The sequence below is a fragment of the Rattus rattus genome, chromosome X, assembly GCF_011064425.1.
Source record: "Rattus rattus isolate New Zealand chromosome X, Rrattus_CSIRO_v1, whole genome shotgun sequence".
Taxonomy (NCBI): Eukaryota; Metazoa; Chordata; class Mammalia; order Rodentia; family Muridae; genus Rattus; species Rattus rattus.
In genome coordinates this window covers 59,522,162-59,541,813 of record NC_046172.1, presented here as the reverse complement: position 1 = coordinate 59,541,813, position 19,652 = coordinate 59,522,162, and the positions used below count along the sequence as shown (strand labels likewise).

Below are 19,652 nucleotides of genomic sequence, written 5' to 3'. Positions count from 1 at the left end.
TGTGTTTTCTTTGTTATTTTATGTATGTATGTATGTATGTATGTATGTATGTATGTATGTATGTATGTATGTGTTTTTATTGGATATTTTTATTTACATTTTAAATGTGTGTAACTATGTGTTTTTGATACTTGTTTGCCTATTTAAGAGAGGGGAGAGATGTGGAGTTTGGGGGGATATGAAAGGAATTGAGGGAGGAGAACCATGATCAGAACATATTGTATGAATAAATTTTTTAAAATTGTCCCTTATAAGCTCACACATTTGGTTCCTAGTTGGTGGTGCTTTTTGGGAAGGCTATGAAATCTTCTATCTTGTTGATTTAAGGAAAACATTAAACTTTATACTATGGAATAATAAAAGTTATGATTTACAAAGTAAAACACTGTCCAAAATACTTTATATGTATGTGTGTGCATGTGTGTTAATTCACAAGTAGATTATGACTTTATGAGGTATATTTATTATATTGCTATGTAAGTTTTATGGAAATCAATGCACTAAAATATTAAATAATGTACCCAATAGATAATCTATTCACTAATAAGGGGTAATCTAACATAACTTTATAATAGCATAAACTGTATTTCATCATTCTACTTCTCTAATATTAAATGATACTTACCAGCATTTCTGGCTCAACAGAATCTTGACCCATCTTCCCAATATCATAGCTTTGGCTAGCATTAAAAAAGAAAAATATGTGTGTAAATATACAATCATTTCAATTATATATATGTGTGTGTGTGTGTGTGTGTGTGTGTGTACACACACACACACACACAAAGGATTATAATATTACTAAGAAGATATGGTATAATCATACTTTATTCCAATTTTTTCTATTTTGCATGCCAACAGATTACTCACTAACACATACAAGTCATTTTTATAAAGCAATACTTTGTAACTGTAGAAAAGCACAATTTCCTCAGGAGCTAACCAACAAATCAACATTTTTTTAATTTTTATATATTTTTCTTTTCTTTTATTGGATATTTTCTTTATTTACATTTCACATGTTATCCCCTTTCCCAGTTTTCCCTCCAGAAAAGCCCTATCCCATCCCACCTCTCCCTGCTTCAAGGGTGATCACCCACCCACCCACTCCTGCTTCCCTGCCCTGGCATTCCCCTACATGGGGGCATCGAGCTTTCCCAGGACTAAGATTGATGCCATTCTCTGCTACATATGCAGCTAGAGCCATGGGTCACTCCATGTGTTTGAAAGATACATATAATCAGATGAAGTGGATACTCTTATACACATATAAAATGAGCAAATGAAGGTAATTAGTACATGGATCACTTCATATTCTTATCATTTTAATGAGGAAAATTTAAAATCCTATTTTCTAGATGTTTTGAAATATATGAGTAATTATTACTGTAGTTACCTAACTATACTATAAAAACTTGCTCAGACTATGTAAATATATTTTTGTACATGTTAAACAATTCTCTCTTACTCAGAGTCTGGTAAGCACTACTGTACTCTCAAATTCTATGTAACAAATCAATATTTTATTGTAGTCATGTTCTTCTATTTAGATAAATATGTTGTCCTAGTTAGTTTTCTTGTCAACCTAATGCAAGTTAGTCCTTTGAGAAGAGGGAACCTCTATTAAGAAAATGTCCCCCAGCAAATTAGCCATGGACTTGACCATGAGGCATTTTCTTGATTAACGATTTATGCAAGAAGGCCCAGCCCACTGGGAGTGATGTCACCCCTAGGCAGGTGGTCCTGGTATATGTAATAAAGGAGGCTGAACAAGTCATGAGAAGCAAGCCACTAAATAACATTCCTTATGGCTGCAGCTTAAGTTCTTGCCTCCAGGTTCGTGCCTTGAGTTCCAACCCTGGCTTCCTTCAGTGATAAGAGTGTGGCCTAAGAGTTCTAAGAAATAAATCCTCGGGGTTGGGGATTTAGCTCAGTGGTAGAGCGCTTGCCTAGTGAGCACAAGGCCCTGGGTTCGGTCCCCAGCTCCGGAAAAAAAAAAAAAGAAATAAATCCTCTCCTCCCCAAGTTGTTTTTAATCCTGCTGTCTCATCATAGCAAAAGAAACCCTAACTAAGGCATATATTTATGAATATATATTCTTACATTAAATTAGTTTATATATATATATATATGCTTTTACTGAACAAATTTTAAGGCTGCAAAATATATATTATAGATACATATATTCATATCAAGTACTGTTTTCACAGGAACAAATGCATTAAGCATCATACTATACTCTAATAAACCACTATCAGTCCTTTTTGCAGGTGAGTGGCCAAAAAAGGAGTAGCTTCTAATATAGCATGGATTTATATTCAGAATGAATAAAGCGATTGGAAACAAAGAAATTGAATTTTTGGTTCTCTTTATTTCTAACAAATTATATTCCATATGGGACGCCTGATAACCATAAATACTATGTTAATGAGTCTCAGGGTTTCAAAATTTGAAAGTCAAAAACACAATGACTATTCACCATAAAATTTGTATTCCAGAAAGGTATGCCAATATGTAATAGTTAATTGAACAAAACTGAAGATACTCTTGAGGTTACTATTGCTGTGACGAATCACCATGACCAAAGTCAATTGCAAAGGAAAGGGGTTATTTCACTCATTGTTACATATAATGAATCATCACCAAAACAGGGCAGAAACTTCAAGCGGGTCAGAAACCCGAAGGTAGGAGCTGGTGCAGAGGTTATAGAGGGGTGCTGCTTACTGGCTTGCTCATCATAGCTTCCTCCAGCCTGCTTTCATATAGACACCACACACAATGATCTGGACCTTCTGACATCAATCATTAAGAAAATCGTCTTAGCTTTGGCCTTCCTTCTTCTTAAGCTCCATATGGTTTGTGGATTGTGTCATGGACATTCTGAGCTTTGGGTCTAATATCCACTTATGAGTGAGTGTATACCATGTGTGGTCTTATATGACTGGGCAACCACACTCAGTATGATATTTTCTAGTTCCATCCATTTACCTTCGAATTTCATGAAGCCATTGTTTTGATAGCCAAAATACCCAACAAAGGGGAGATAGAACTTAGAGAGACCATATGCAGTAGATAGACATGGCCCTTAGTTGAGGAATGGGGCCACCCACCCATCTCAAAATTTTTAACCCAGAAATGTTCCTGTCCAAAGGAAAGACAGGGACAAAAATAATGGAACAGAGACTGAAGGAAAGACCATCCAGAGACTGCCCCACCTAGGGATCCATCCCATCTGCAGACACCAAACCCAGATAGTATTGCTGATGCCAAGCCAAGAAGCACTTGCTGACAGGAGCCTGGGGTATGGCTGTTCCCTGAGAGGTTCTACCAGCACCTGACCAATACAGATGCAGATTCTAACAGCCAACCATCTGAATGAGCCCAGGGACCCTAATGAAAGAGCTGGGGGAAAGATTGAAGGAGCTGAAGGGGATTGTGACCTCATAGGAAGAACAATATCAACTGGACCACCCAGACCTTCCAGGGACTAAACCACCAACCAAAGAGTATACATGGAGGGAACCACATATACATATGTAGATACATATGTAGCAGAGACTGACCTTATCTCAAATCAATGAGAGGGGAGGCCCTTGGTCCTTTGGAGGCTTGATTCCCCCTGCATAGGGGAACGCTAGAGTGGTGAAGGAGTGGGTGAGGTAGTGGAGGAGCACTGTCATAGAGGCAAAAGGGAGGAGGGAAATAAGGGATGGGTTTTGGGGTTGTGTAGGGGTAACTGGGAAGGGGGATAATCATTTAAAATATAAACGGATAAAATGATTAATAAAAATAAGAGAAAGCTTTCTCTTCTGGTCCTAGGCACTGCGGGAGCCATGGCTTAGCAAACAGACATGGCCAAGTCCAAGAACCACACCACACAGAACCAGTCCCACAAATGGTATAGAAATGGCATCAAGAAACCCTAGTCACAAAGATCTCTTAAGGGGGTTGACTCCAAGTTCCTGAGGAACATGCGCTTTGCCAAGAAGCACAACAAGGCCTGAAGAAGATGCAGGCCAACAACACAAAGGCAGTGAGTGCACTCGTAGAGGTCATCAAGGCCCTTGCAAAGCCTCAGGCCATCAAGCCCAAGATGCCAAAGGACCCCAGCCACAAACTCGGCCATCTGGCTTTTATCCCTCACCCCAAGCTTGGGAAGAGGATTCAAAGCTACATGGCCAAGGGTCGTAGGCTCTGCCAACCAAAGCCCAAGGCTCAAACCAAGGCAGAGGCCACAGCTCCAGCTAAGGCCCCGGCTTCAGCTCCAGCTCAGGTTCCCAAAGGTGCCCAGGCCCCTGTGAGGTCCCCATAGAAAAGGCTCCTTCCAGTGTGAAGACAGATGGACTGCTGTGACACACCTACCTACACACTATGTGCAGATGGCCAGTGTCCTGTGCTGTTTTTACAAATAAACTTGAGACAAGATCAATAAATAAATAAATAAATAAATACTTCAAACAGTGAAAAACAAAATTTGAACATGTCATCCTTGTGATGGCTTGAATGAAATTGTTCCCCCATAGACTCATATATGTTTGAAAATTTGTTCCCTTGGTGGTGGAGTTTCTCAGAAGGATTAGGAGGTATGGCTTTGTTGGAGGAAAATGTCAATGGGAATGGGCTTTGAGGTTTCAAAAGCAATTCCAAGTGAGATCCCTACTTGCAGATAAAGATGTTCTCAGATATTACTACAGCACCACACCTACCTGCCTGCTGCCATGCCTCTCACCATGACGGCCGTAGGATCTAATCCCCTGATACTGAGAAAACTAAACTACTTCTACTATAAACTATTTCTATTATTAGTTGCCTTGAGCACGGTGTCTTTTCTGAGCAGTAGTAAACTGACTAAGACAGAAGTTGGTACCAAGGAGTGACAAGGCCTGATTCTGGTGTTTTGTGGAAGAATGGGAAAGCTTTTGATACTTTGGCTTAGGAAAATACTAAGGATGGCTTAATGGACAATTCTGATAAAAGCTTGACAGACTGTAGTGCCGAGAACAATGTGGACTGTGGAGAACCAGCTGAAGAGGTTCCAGTGGGAAAGAAATTTTGCGACTGAGCTAGAGAACATTCTTGGGCTATTCTGCTATTTTCCTACATTCTTGCCAACATTTATTACCATTCTTCTTGTTCGTTTGTTTCACTGTTTTATGTTAGCCACTTTTACTGGGATATGATGGAATCTCAGACTACTTGTAATTCTCATGTCCCTGATGGATAAGGATACCAAACACTAAAATGTTTGTTGGCTACCTGTATGTTTTGTTTTGTTTTTGGAAACTCAGTTAATTTCATGGGCTAACTTAACACTTAATATATTTTATTTGAATTCTTCGTGTATTCTAGATATTAACCTTTTATAAGATGAATAGCAAACACATTTTCATATTCATAGCCTATGTTTTTCACTCTGATAATTTCTTTTGTTATGAGGAATTTTCAAATTGTAGGCATCTTTCATATATTTGCATCCTGACGCAGCCTGCCCACATTTCACTCTATTAATGTCAGGCCCTGAGTTAAAGCTGCTGAGTCACTTTTAATTTATTTTCTGTGCAAGAAGATGGACATGGATCTCATTTCATTATTTTTAGTTAGTGTCAGTTTTTGCAAGTATAATTTACTGATAAGCTGTATATTTCTTACACCTCTGTTACATCCAGGTGTACGTGCCTGTGCATTTGCCTCTAGGTCCTCTATGGCAGTGGTTCTCAACCTTCCTAATGCTGCAACCTTTTAGTATGGGCCCTCTTATGGTAGTTTGTAAGAATGGCCCCATAGGCACATATATTTGAGTGTTTATCATAAGGGAGATACACTACTTTGAAGGATTAAGAGTTGTGACCTTTTAAAGATGCCCTAACATATAACAAAAGACACGGTCCACCTATGTTCATCGCAGCTTTATTTATAATAGCCAGAAGCTGGAAAGAACCCAGATGCCCTTCAACAGAGGAATGGAACAGAAAATGTGGCATCTACACAATGGAATATTACTCAGCTATCAAAAAACAATGACTTTAAGGAAATTACAGGCAAATGGAATGAACTGAAAATGTCATCCTGAGTGAGGTAAAATCAATCACAGAAAAACACACATGGTATGCACTTCCATGATAAGTGGCGGTTATTCAAATGCTTGAATTACTCAGATGCAGTACAGAACACAGCGAAACTCAAGACGATGATCAAAATGCGAATGCTTCACTCCTTCTTTAGAAGGGGAACAAGAATACCCTTGGCAGGGAATAGGGAGGAAAACATTAAAACAGTGGCAGAAGGAATACACATTCAAAGCCTGCACAACATGTGGCCCATGCATAAACAGCAACCCAATCAGACAAGATGGATGAAGCAAAGAAGAAGTGCAGGCAGACAGAGCCGATGTAGATCTCTCCTGAGAGACACAGCCAGAATACAGCAAATACAGAGGCGAATGCCAGCAGCAAACCACTGAACTAAGAACGGGACCCCCTGTTGAAGGAATCAGAGAAAGGACTGGAAGAGCTTGAAGGGGCTCGAGTCCCCATATGAACAACAATGCCAACCAACCAGAGCTTCCAGGACAAGCCACTACCCAAAGACTATACATGGACTGACCCTGGACTCTGACCTCATAGGTAGCAAATGAATATCCTAGTAAGAGCACCAGTGGAAGGGGAAGCCCTTGTCCTGCTGCAAGACTGAACCCCAGTGAACGTGGATTGTTGGGGTAGGGTGGTAGGGGGGGAGGATGGGAGGGAACACCATCTAGAAGGGGGGGAGGGATTATGATGTTGGTCAAAACCGGAAAGGGAATAACAACCTAAATGTAAATAAGAAATACCAAGTTAATAAAGAAAAAATGCAAAAAAAAGGTGTGAACTTGTTGGGGTAGGTGTGGCCTTTTGAAGGTAGTGTCGTTCTGGCAAGGTGAACTTTGAGGTTTCAGAAGCTCAAACCAGGCTTAGTGGTTATTTTACCTCCTGCTGCATACATAACAGGAGATAACACTGTCAGCTACTTCTCCAACATCTTGTCTGCCTACACGCCACCATGCTCCCTGCTATGATGACAATGGCCTAAACCTCTGAAACTGTAAGCAAGCCCCAATAAAATGCTTTCTTTCATAAGAGTTACTGTGACCATGGTATCTCTTCACAGTAATATAACACTGACTAAGACAGCTCTCAAGAGTGTAATGATGAAGTATGGTTACACTGGTGAATTTCAAATCACTGATGATCACAAGACTGGGGAAATTACTGTGAACTCCACAGGCAGGTTCACCAGTCCGCTTCCATCCCAATCTGGTTTCATTGTACTGACAACCTCAAAGAGCAGCATGGACCATTATCATCAAAATGAACATACATATATGTTCATATATATGTTCATATATATATATGTATATATATACATATATATATATGAAAACTCTGAAGACGTTTTTTAGAGATACAAAACACATACAAATAAACCCCTCTGGGACTGGAGAGACAGCTCAGCAATTGTGAGGATGGACTGTTCTTTCAGAGGACCCAGGTTCAATTCCCAGCACCAACATGGCAGCTCATTAACTGTCTGTAATTCCAGGATCTGACACCCTTGACTCTCTCACACAGATATACATGCAAGCAAAACATTAAATAAATAAATGTTTAAAATTTTTTTAAAAAAATAAAGCCTCAGTGGAGGTTAAAGACAGAGGAACTTCAGATTACTTTCTCTGTTTAATTGGACCAGATTCCTTGCCCAGAGAGTGGTCCAACCCAAAACTAAGATGGGTCTTCTTACCTCAATTAATGTACAGGCATGAACAGAGGCCCATCTCCTAGGAGGTTATAGATTTTATCAAGTCAAAAATTAACACTAACCATCACAGAGAAATGGGGTAGGGCAGTAAGGAAAAGAGATGAGTAAGGACAAAGTAAAATACAATTTATCACTCTATATGCTTATTTATATAAATAAAAAACAAAAAAGATAGTAAAAGAGAGAAATCACAAAGGAGAGAAATCACAAGACATATAGGAAAGAACAAAGGAAACATCTACCAATACTAATAGTAATTTAATATACATTGATTAAATAATACAGTAAAATCTCAGAGATGCTCACATTACATTAAAAAACAAAATCCAACTACATATTATCTGTAAATTCCACAAAAATTTCAAAACCACAGAGGTTGAAAGTAAATGGATAGAAAAAATGTTCCAAATAACCATATGAATCTTTGAGTGATTGTGGTAATATGAGACAAACTTCAAAAAAACACAAAGAAGAATATTTTATAGCCAGGCATGATGGTGCATGTCTGTTATTTCAACACTTGGGGGAGTGAGGCAAAAAGATCAGCTCAAGGTCATCCTCTACTATATAGTTTTATTGTATTATCTAATTTATTTATATTTAATGGACACCATGTATTACATGACACCATGCTTCAAAAAAATAGAACAAAATAAAGGAGAGATATTTTATAGTAAATATATGCCACAAAAATACCTGAAAAAAAATCTGACAAAAGGGAAGGGAAATGTACCTTACTCAGTATTAATTGAGATCTTCAATACTCTTCTTTCCATAGTGGCTAGAAGTAAGTATAATTTACAGCATATATAGGACACTTAACAACACTGTAAACCTACTAAACTCAAAAAGCCATTTATAACACAGGCCACCAACATTCTTTTCAAATGAACACAGAAGGTATGTCAGAACAGAATATAGGCTGACCACACAAAATCACATTAGACTTAAGAGAACTGTAGTCAATATGAAATTAAGTTTAAGATCAACTACAAAATGAAATTCTGTGAATTAGTAAATGTAAAAATTAAACAACATACAAATGAAAAACCAGTGGTTCAATTAATAAAATTAGGAGAGGAATTAGAAAAATACATTGAGTTGATTAGAAAAAAACATAACTTATGGGATAGAGCTATAGCAATGCTTTCAGGAAACATAAAGATGGAAACCTCAATGCTTAAAAAGAATAGAGGCATCAAATCAACATTCAAAACAATCTATCCAAGGACGAGTGAGAAAGAGAAGCATCTAAAGTAAGCACAGGAGTCATGAAGATTAGCATAGAAATGAAAGAAAAACTAAAAAACAATGGAGATAATTAAGAAACACAAGATCTGGTGCTTTCAAAAGATCAAATACATGGGGCAAAGCTGTTAACATTATTGAAAAGAAAAATGAGAAAGAGGTTTTAAATTATTAAAATCAGAAATGAAGGAACAGACACTATTGACACTTGGAGAAAGATTATCCCTAGAAAATTAAAGTTCTACCACGTGAGCTATGCACCCTGGAACAAATATCTCACTCTGAGAACACTTCTACTTCCTGATCGATGCAGAATTGAAGCTGTCTGGATCATTCATTTGCAAATATTTTATAAGCAAGCAAAGAATTTTTCAAAAAAATCTTGCAAGAAAATACCAAGTAAGAAAATGATTTAAAGTATAACTTAGACAATGTGCTGTCCTGTCAGGACCCAAGAGCTCTACAGAAAATGGTTCCTAAATTCCTAAACTAGACAATTCATAAGATTTCCTCTAGTTCTAAATTAATATGTATATTAAATTAAACTGTTTAAATTATTACTGCACAATTTGTGTTTCCACTAGATGGTGCTAGTATGTTTCATTTTCTATTAAAATCAGTTTATATATGATTATTTTTAAACTTAATAATTTGACATAATACATAGATAAATCTTTAATATTGTCAACATATTTTTCATTTTCATTTTTTCTTTGAGAATTCATACATGCACACAATATACTTTGATTATAATCACCCCTCACCTTTTCCCAGATCTTTCTCCCAAACTTCACATTTTCACCTTTCGTATGTGTGTGTATGCATATTAAAATGTTAGGTTTCTGTTTTTTCACTTTTCAACCCTCCTTAGTGGCAGTTATTTCGCCACCGTCTCAGCCCTTCCTTTGCCCTACGCTTCCATCTTCTCAAAACCTCACACATCATTATTGCTCTTCCCTCTTCATATAGCACATGTTCTACTATGTCCCTCCCAAATTATACTGAATGAGCTAACACAAACCCAGAAAGACAAACACTGCATGATGTCTCCATAGCATCAAGACTTTAGATTTGTGTATTTAATGTGGAGTAGCAGTAATGGGCCAGTGAACTAGAAAAGCACCACTAGGGGAGGGTTACCTTGTAAAACAATCCTCAGCACACACATATAAATGATATTGACCATTAGGAGGATATTTTTTTCTGCCATCTTTTTAATTTCTCCCAGAACACACAGCATTGTGTGTGTGTCTGTCTCTGTGTGTGTGTGTGTGTGTGTGTGTGTGTGTGTGTTGGAGATAGATATATATAATATATATATATTATATATATAATCTCCAAATTCTGAATAACTTAGTTGAAAACAGAAAAAATAAAAATCAACATTAAGAAGCACTTAAAACTGCATAAATTTTATTTGGGCTCATATTAGTGGGCCACTAATTTTGTGCATAGAACACATTGTATTTTGTATTTTGCTTACTTTTTATAATAAGAACTCTAGTATCTCTGGTGGTATACAGTTCATTTTTTTCCAGTAATGCTGAAACTCAAACTCAGGGCCTTAAACATGCATGACAAGCTCTCTACTACTAAGCCACATATCCAGCCTTTCTAGCATATGTAACACCAATAAAGAACAAGTAATAATAAATAAAAACATCTCAAATGTAAAGAATGTATATATAATAGCTACTTTTAAAACCATTATGGACATTATGTAATTTTGTTCCACTAAAGTACTAAAAGTTTTAAAGTCAGCAATATAATTCTTGTTATTTTGCTTTTAAGTAATTTTATATAAAATTATCTTAATCTTTGACATCTCTTCTTTTAATTTCTACAAGTGAAATTATTTACTCACTCATTCATTCATTCAGCTAGTATTTGTGGTACCACAACTGGGCTGGCATCGAGCTCAGTATGTAACCCAGGCTTGCCTCAAACTTATGTCAGTTCCCTTGTCTCAGCTTCCCAAATCCTGGGATCAGAAGAAGTATAAGATACCATGCATGACTTCAAAAAGCTTTTTTTTTTTTTTTGAAGTTATGTGTGTGTCAGACCGGAGAGTTGACTCAGCAGTACTCACTATTAACATTTTCTTTATATTCCATTGGCAGTTTCCCAAAAATAGTTATTTAAGCATGTATATCTGTGTGTGCATATATGCGCACGGGCACGTGTGTGTGTGTGTGACACAACTTGTAGGAGTTTGTTCTGTCCTTCTACCATGTAGGTTCTGGGGATGGAACTCAGGTTATCGGGCTTGGTGGCAAGTGCCCTTACTCACTGAGCCATATAACTGCTTATCCCCCAAATAGCTTAAATATGCCTATTAATATACATATACAACTAAATGTAAAAGATGCTTAAATAACTATTTTTGGAAAGCTACCAAAAGAATATAAGTAAAATGTTAACAGTGAGTAACTCAGGTACTGTACTATAGAAAATTAACTTTCCATAATATATAATATATATAACTGCTATAATGAGCAAAAGTAACTTATTTAACCAAGCAAAAAAAGTAAACTTTATTTGACTAGATAAGGGGAAAGAGTAATTGGCATAGTAAAATAAAATCCTCTCCCAGATTCTGTCATAATTAGAAAGCTGAAGGTCTTTCTTGAGTCCAGAACTATAGCCCCACACTTGAAGTCTGTTCCACTGTGAGCATGTATTCAATTCTCTAGGCTCCAGAGATATCCTAGTAAAAGTCACATCCCTGAGGTAAAGACGTACAGCCTCAGCCTGCAGACACAGCCTAGAATGATGCTGGGCCCTGTAAGCCTGGGTTGCAGGGAAGCCTGCATCATACCCAGCTCTAAGCAACTTTCTATTAACTTAAACTCTAGACACATCCTAGCTGGCTATCCCATATTCAGACTTCAAGCCTGCTCCAGCTCCAAGCTGGCCTACATGTTATGAGAGTCCATTGAATTCAGTATGTAAATCTACTTCATTGGAACCTAATACTGTACGATCTCACACAAAAAAACAAGCAGTATTCCAGTCGCAGCAGACAAAGATATTGAATGCTTAGATAGCAAAATATGGTTATAAGAACAAAGGAACATGCAACAAATTAAAGCACTAGCCACCAACCCTAAATAAATGGAAATTTACTATAAAGAAATTTCTAAATACTAGTCTTTAAAAAGTCTCAATGATGGGGCTGGAGAGATGGCTCAGCAGTTAAGCACACTGGCTGCTTTTCCAGAGGTCCTGAGTTTAATTTCAGCAACAACATGATGGCTCACATACATCTGTAATGGGATCTGGTGCCCCCTTCTGGCACACGGGTGTACATGCAGATAGAGCACTCAAAAAAGAAAAGGAAAAAAGTTTAAAAAAAAAGTCCCAGTGAGTTAAATGAAAAAAAGACAGGCTGGAGAGATGGCTCAGCGGTTAAGAGCTCTGGCTGCTCTTCCAGAAGTCCTGAGTTCAATTCCCAGCATACATGTTGTGGTTCATGACCATCTATAAAAGGATCTGATGTCCTCCTCTGGCATGCGGTGTACATGCAGCAGAGCACTCATACATAAAATAAATAAAATAAACAAAAAAAAAATTTAAAAAGAAAAAAGACAACTAAAGATAATAAGAAACACTACATGAACAAAATGAGTTCGACAAACCCAAATCATATCAAAGAAAAATAAAACAAATCTGAAGCTGAGAAACATCCACAGGAAGTTTAACAGCATATTTTTCAATTTTGACTTTAAAAACTTAATTATTAAAAAACTTGAAAATATGGACTAGAACAATGGCTCAGTTAAGAGCAATGATTGCTCTTCCAGGGTTGGTGGCTAGTGCTTTAATTTGTTGAATGTTCCTCTTCAATTCCCAGCAACCACATGGTGGCTCACAACCATCTGTAATGGGATCTCCTCTGGTGTGTCTGAAGACAAATACAGTGTATTTATAATAAAAAAAACTGGTTTGTTTTAAGTGGGAGAAGAGCCTGAGGAAAAGAAGTCAAAAGAAGCTAAGGAGGAGGGTGACCCTGTAGGAGGACCAGCAGTCTCAGTTAACCTGGACCCCTGAGGTCTCTCAGACACTGGATCACCAACCAGGCAGCATTCACCAGCTGAGATGAGGCCTCCAGCACATATACAGCAGAGGACTGCTGGGTCTGGGTTCAGTCAGAGAAGATGCACCTAACCCTCAAGAGACTGGAGGCTCCAGGGAGTTTAGAGGTCTGGTAGGGTGGGGATGGATGGGACATCCTCTTGGAGATGGGGGAGGAGGTATGGGATGAGGAACTGTCAGAGGGCAGATCCAGAAGGGGATAACGAATAGACTGTAAAAAAAAAAAGAGATTAGCAAGTAAAAAGATTAATTTTTTAAAAATATCTGAGTATTGTCAATACCACACCCCCACAAAATTAGAGTGCTTGAGAGTATTTACCTCAGTAATCTTATATTAGATAACTATCATTTTTTATTTTATTCAATAAATTTTGTTTAAAATGTTTAACATTCTGTACACTAAATTTTCTTCAATGAAGATGTATTTTCTTTAGTAATTATAAAGTGTTTAAATCTTAAATAAATTAAAGTACTCCATTACATGATAGTGTCTCCATAAAGAAATTAGAGGGGTTGGGGATTTGGCTCAGTGGGTAGAGCCGCTTGCCTAGCAAGCACAAGGCCCCTGTCTCGGTCCCCAGCTCCGAGAAAAGAAAAAGAAATTAAAAAGTTCCTCATACAGCAATTCTAAAAGTGCACACCTGAAAGCTCCAGAAAAAGAAGCAAACACACTGAAGAGGAGTAGAAGGCAGGAAATAATCAAACTCAGGGCTGAAATCAATCAATTACAAACAAAGAAAACCATACAAAGAATCAACTAAACCAAGAGCTGGTTCTTTAGGGGAAAACAAGATAAACAATCCCTTACCCAAACCAACCAAAAGACAGAGACACAGTCTCCCAATTTAACAAAATCAGAAATGAACAGGGAGACACAGCCAATGGACACTGAGGGAATTCAAAGAATCCTTAGATCTTACTTCAAAAGCCTGTACTCCACAAACTTAGAAAATCTGGATGAAATGGATGGTTTTCTGATAGATATCATTTACCAAAGTTAAATCAAGATCAGGTAAACTATTTAACCAGCCCTATAACTCCTAAGGAAACAAAAGGAGTCACTTAAAAAAAAAAAAAAAGGTAGCCTAGGGCCAGATGATTTTAGAACAGAATTCTACCACACTTTCAAAAAAGAGCTAATACCAATATTCCTCAAACTATTCCACAAAATAGACACAGAAAGAACGCTTGCCAAACTCATTCTATGAGGCCATCATCGATACCTAAAATATACAAAGACTAAGAAGAAAGGAGAATACCAATTTATCTTTATGAACATTGATACAAAAATACTAGTAAAGTACTCTACAACCGAACTAAGAACACATAAAAAATATCATCCACCATTATCAAGTAGGCAGGTATAGTTCAATATATAAAAATATATCAATGTAATTGTGAGTTTCCATTGCTGTGAAGAGACAGCATGATCACTACAAGTCTTATAAAGGACAACATTTATTTGGGGCTGGCTTACAGTTTCAGAGGTTCAGTCCATTATTATCAAAGCAGGAACATGGTAGCATCCAGGCAGGCACGGTAAAGGAGGAACTGAGAGTTCTATATCTTGTTCCAAAGGCAAACAGGAGAAGACTAGATCCCTCAAGGCAAGGTGGAGGGTCTTAAAGCCCACCCTCATAGTAACATACCTCCTCCAACAAGGACAAATCTACTCCAACAAGACAACACATCCTAACAATGCCACTCCCTGGGGCCAGGCATATTACCACAGTAATCAACATATAAACAAATTGAATGGAAAAAAGATACATGACCATCTCATTAGGTGATAGAAAAGCCTTTGACAAAATCCAAAACCCCTTTATATAAAGGTTTTACAGAGATTAGGGATACAAGGCACATACCTAAACATGATAAAAGCAATATACAGCAAGCCAATACCCAACTTCAAATTAAATGGAGAGAAACGTAAAGCAATTCCATTAAAATCAAGGACTAAACAAGGCTGCCCATTCTCTCCCTACTTATTCAATATAGTACTCGAAGTCCTAGCCAGAGCAATCAGACAACAAAAGGAGGTCAAAGGGATACATATTGGAAAGGAAGAAGTCAAAATATCACTATTTCAGATGATATGATAGTATACTTAAGTGATCCCAAAAGTTCCACCAGAGAACTACTAAACATGATAAACAACTTCAGCAAAGTGGCTGGGTATAAAATTAACTCAAACAAATCAGTAGCCTTCCTCCACTCAAAGGATAAACAGGCTGAGAAAGAAATTAGGGAAATGACACCCCTCACAACGGCCACAAATAATATAAAATATTTTGGTGTAACTCTAACCAAAAACGTGTAAGATCTATATGACAAGAAGTTCAAGTCTCTGAAGAAAAAATTGAAGGAGCTATCAGAAGATGGAAACATCTCCCATGTTCATGGATTGATAGAATTAAGATATTAAAAATGGCCATCTTACCAAAAGCACTCTACAGATTCAACGGACTTCTCATCTAAATTCCAACACAATCTTTTACATATCTTGAAAGAGCAACTCTCAACTTCATATAGAAAAAGAAAAGACCCAGGATAGCCAAAACAATCATAAATGATAAAAGAACTTTAGGAGGAATCACCATCCCTGACCTCAAGCTGTACTACACAGCATGGTAAAACTGCATGGCATTGGCATTAAAACAGACACAATGATCATGGAATAAAATTGTAGACCCAGAAATAAACCCACATACGTATGGGCATTTGATTTTTAACAAAGAAGGTGAAACCATACAAGGGAAAATGGTGCTGTTCTAATTAGATGTTTGCATGTAGGAGAATTCAAAGAGATCCATATCTTTCACCCTGCATAAAACTCAAGTCCAAATAGACCAAAGACCTCAACATAAAACCAGATACACTAAATCATAGAACAGAAAGTGGGGACAGTCTTGAACTAAGTGGTACAGGAGACAACTTCCTGAACAGAACACTACTGGCTCAGGCACTAAGATCAACAATTGATAAATGGGACCTCATGATACATAAAGGTTCTGTAGGGCAAAGGACATTGTCATTAGGACAAAATGACAGCCTACAGTTTGGAAAGGGTCTTCACTTACCCTACATCTGACAGAGGTTAATATCCAAAATTTATAAAGAACTCAAGTAGTTAGACACCAACAACCTAAATAACCCAGCCAAAAAATGGGGTACAGAGCTAAGCCCAGAATTCTCAATAGAGGAAGCTCAAAAGGCCAACAAACACTTAAAGAAGTGTTCAAAGTCCTTAGTCATCAGGGAAATGCAAATGACTCTAAGGTTCCGTCTTACACCTGTCAGAATGGCTAAGATAAAGTAAACAACTCAAATGACAGCACATGCTGGCAAGGATGTGACGCAAGGAGAGCACGCCTCCATTGCTGGTAGGAGAGCAAACTTGTACGATTGCTCTGAAAATCAATCTGATGGTTTCTCAGAAAACTAGGAATATTTCTACCTCAAAACACAGCTATACAACTCCTGGACACATACCCAAATAGGGACACTTGCTCAACTACATTCATAGCAGATTTCCAGAAAATGGAAAGCAACCTAGATGTCCCTCAACTGAAGAATATATAAAGAAAATGTGATTCATCTACACAATGGAATAATAGTCAGCTCTCAAAAAAAAAAGATATCATGAATTTTTCAGGCAAATGGATGGAACTTGAGAATAACACCCTGAGTGGGATAACCCAGACACAAAAGAACATACATAGTATGTACTCACATATAGGTGGATTATTAGTCATATAATACAGGATACCCATGCTACACTCCATAGACCTAACAAAGCTAAAGAAGGATGGTCCAATCGAAGATACTTGAATCTCACTTAGAAGGGAGTATGAGAGGTGGGCTCATGCTCAGGGAATTCATAGGTTTTACCATGTTCATAACCATACCAAGGCACATAAATTGAAGAAAAATAAGAATAGAATGACACATGCACAGTGCAAACTAGATAGCAACAGCCAGTAAGACTGAGGCATGGTTCTCTAGAGGGCTATAGTATGTTCTGAATCTTTATCCAACATGTAGTACTGTTCCTCTCATGACCATTATATACAAGCCCAGAAATCAATGGATGGACGGAAATGTTATTATTCATTGTCACCCCTAGTGACTCACTAGTAAAATTTTACACTCCTAGTCTTACAACCTTATGTTTTGCTGGCTTAAAAGTCTTTGTTGTAAAGTGGGGAGTGGTTTGCCAAGGATACACAACCACCATTTGACTGAATTAGGAACTAAGATTTCCCCCTGATCAGTTTGTGGCCTTGATGCCTTTGAGTCAACTGGCTTAAAAAAAGAGTTACGGTGCCAGCAGGGGCAATTGATTCACACTACCACAAAGGAAGTAAAAGAGAGTATGTCTAAACTTCTAGAAATTCTCAAGGCATCTATCTCTTAGTGTTCTGTGATCATATTCTGTAATCAGATGTAAACAGAAAACATTTAATAACCCAACTGAGGCAGGATAAATTGTCCAGACTCCTAAGGAATGTAGGTGTATATCACCTTTCCAGGCAACAAACCAAGTAAGACCTACTGAGAAAAGAGAATGGATAGTAGAAGGTAGTTATAAATACCAGATAAGGCCATGTGGCCAGAAACTAAAATGAGGATTATAATAACAATAAGCATTTCATCTTATTTTGTTAAAAATGTGTCTGTGCATATATATATGCACATATATATACATATATTAAGCATATATTTGTATTTTCTCTCCTTTCTCTTTCAAAGTCAAGTTGGCATTATTTAATAATATTTTATTGTTCATTTTGAGATTTTAATTTAATTACATCATTTATCCTACCCTTTCCTCCTTCTAAAACCCCCCATATACTCCTCCCCACTCTCCTTCAAATTCATGGTTTCTTTTTCCATTGTTATTTCATGAGTGCATGCATGTGCATACCTACCTGTGTTCGTGCGTGCGTGCGTGTGTGTGTGTGTTTATAAAATCTGTTCAGTTTGTATAACGTTACTTGTATGAGACATTTTCAGGACTGGCCCCTTGGCATCTTTACCATTTGTCCTAGTTACTTTTCCACAGCTATGATAAAATACCATTACCAAGACAACCCTGGTTTGTCACACCCCTGGAACAGAGCTAGCAGGATATAGGTCTCTAAGAGTGTTGATGATTGCTCTGGGTGAGGGGCTTGTTTGCATAATAATGTACACAATTTACTTTATGCTCCTCCTTTGGGAAATGTTCTCCCTACCAAGATTGTAGAGGACATGCTCTCCCTGTTAAGGTTAATGACTCCATGATAACTAGAAACACCCTGAGTCCAGGAGGTGAGAATGTGTTTCTCAGCAAAATGGTAAATGCTGTGACCTTAAAGACACAGTCCTTAAGGGTGTGAGAAAGAACTCTGAAAACATGAGTTCAAGAATATACAATTTCTCAACTATGCAAAATATAAGGATGCAATATAAATTGTATGAAGGTCTTCACGGAACTAAAAGAACAGAGACAGATGCACTAATGAGCCAGCTTGTCAGAAAGATATTAAGGAAGGAGATAAAGAGATTAAGAGAGTGATGATCTCAGAGGGAGTCCCACCCAGATAGTTTATTGTTTGTGCTTACAAAGGCAGGCAGATTCCTGAGTTCAAGATCAGCCTGGGACAGAGCAAGTTTAGGTCCAGGTGTGATAGGAATGGTAATCTCAGGATAGGATCCCACCCAGCTAAACTTATTGTGCTTACAAAGGCAAGCAGATCTCTGAATTCATTTGCTGTATTTAAAAACATATGTACTTGGTGTCCTTTTCTAAGAATCAAAGGGCTGTTATAAAATGCTGATTTGTGGGATAATCAAAAGGAACCTGGAGAAAATGACTGAATCAATATGTAAATAAAAGACTGGGTTTTGGTCTGTCAGAGAGAGCTACCCAGAGAGAACTACTTGGAGAACAAACAGCACTTTTTAAATTTTCCTACCAGGATTTCTGAACTTGATTAGAAAACCCAAAATCTTTCCTACAGTGCTGTTACAGCTCTTTTAGAATTTTTCCAGTAAGATTTCTGACTTTTGTTGGAAAACCCAAGAGCTATTCAGAGAGTTATTACTATTCTTTTAGAAATTTTTCTAACAGGATTTCTGACTTTGGTTCCTCAGGAACCCCTTTCCAAGCTGAGGCTGGACCTTGACAGTTTCATAAGGTTAGAGTTTAAGAGAGCAGAGAGAAGGAAGAGTTGAAAACTCCTATTTGATCCACAAAAACAAGTTAGACAGATCATATTTAGAATCTCATGAGAGTTTTGAAACCTCAAAGCCTGCCCCCAGTGACATCTCCAGCCACAAGCCATATCTCTTACCTTTTCCCAAAAAGTTGCACAAAATGGAGATTAAGTATTAAATGTTAAGACCTTATGGGGTATGTGATACTTTGAATGAAAATAGCTTCCATAGGCTCATATACTTGAATGTTTGGTTCCCAGTCAGTGGATTGCTTAGGAAGAATTAGTAACTGTGGCCTTCTTGAAGGAGGT

At 37.6% G+C, this 19,652-nt stretch overlaps 1 protein-coding gene and 1 non-coding gene across 2 annotated transcripts in view; one reads left to right on the top strand and one right to left on the bottom strand.

Annotated features, from left to right (window-relative positions):
• Tex11 (testis expressed 11) overlaps nt 1–19,652 on the bottom strand; it is a 161,014-nt gene that overhangs the window by 80,861 nt on the left and 60,501 nt on the right. Inside the window, exon 10 of the mRNA XM_032889391.1 lies at nt 626–680. Coding sequence (XP_032745282.1) covers nt 626–680 — 55 coding nt within the window. The remainder of the gene's footprint in view (nt 1–625; nt 681–19,652) is intronic.
• LOC116889457 lies at nt 19,146–19,207 on the top strand. The gene has a single exon (XR_004386414.1). It is a non-coding gene; the product is annotated as a U7 small nuclear RNA (small nuclear RNA).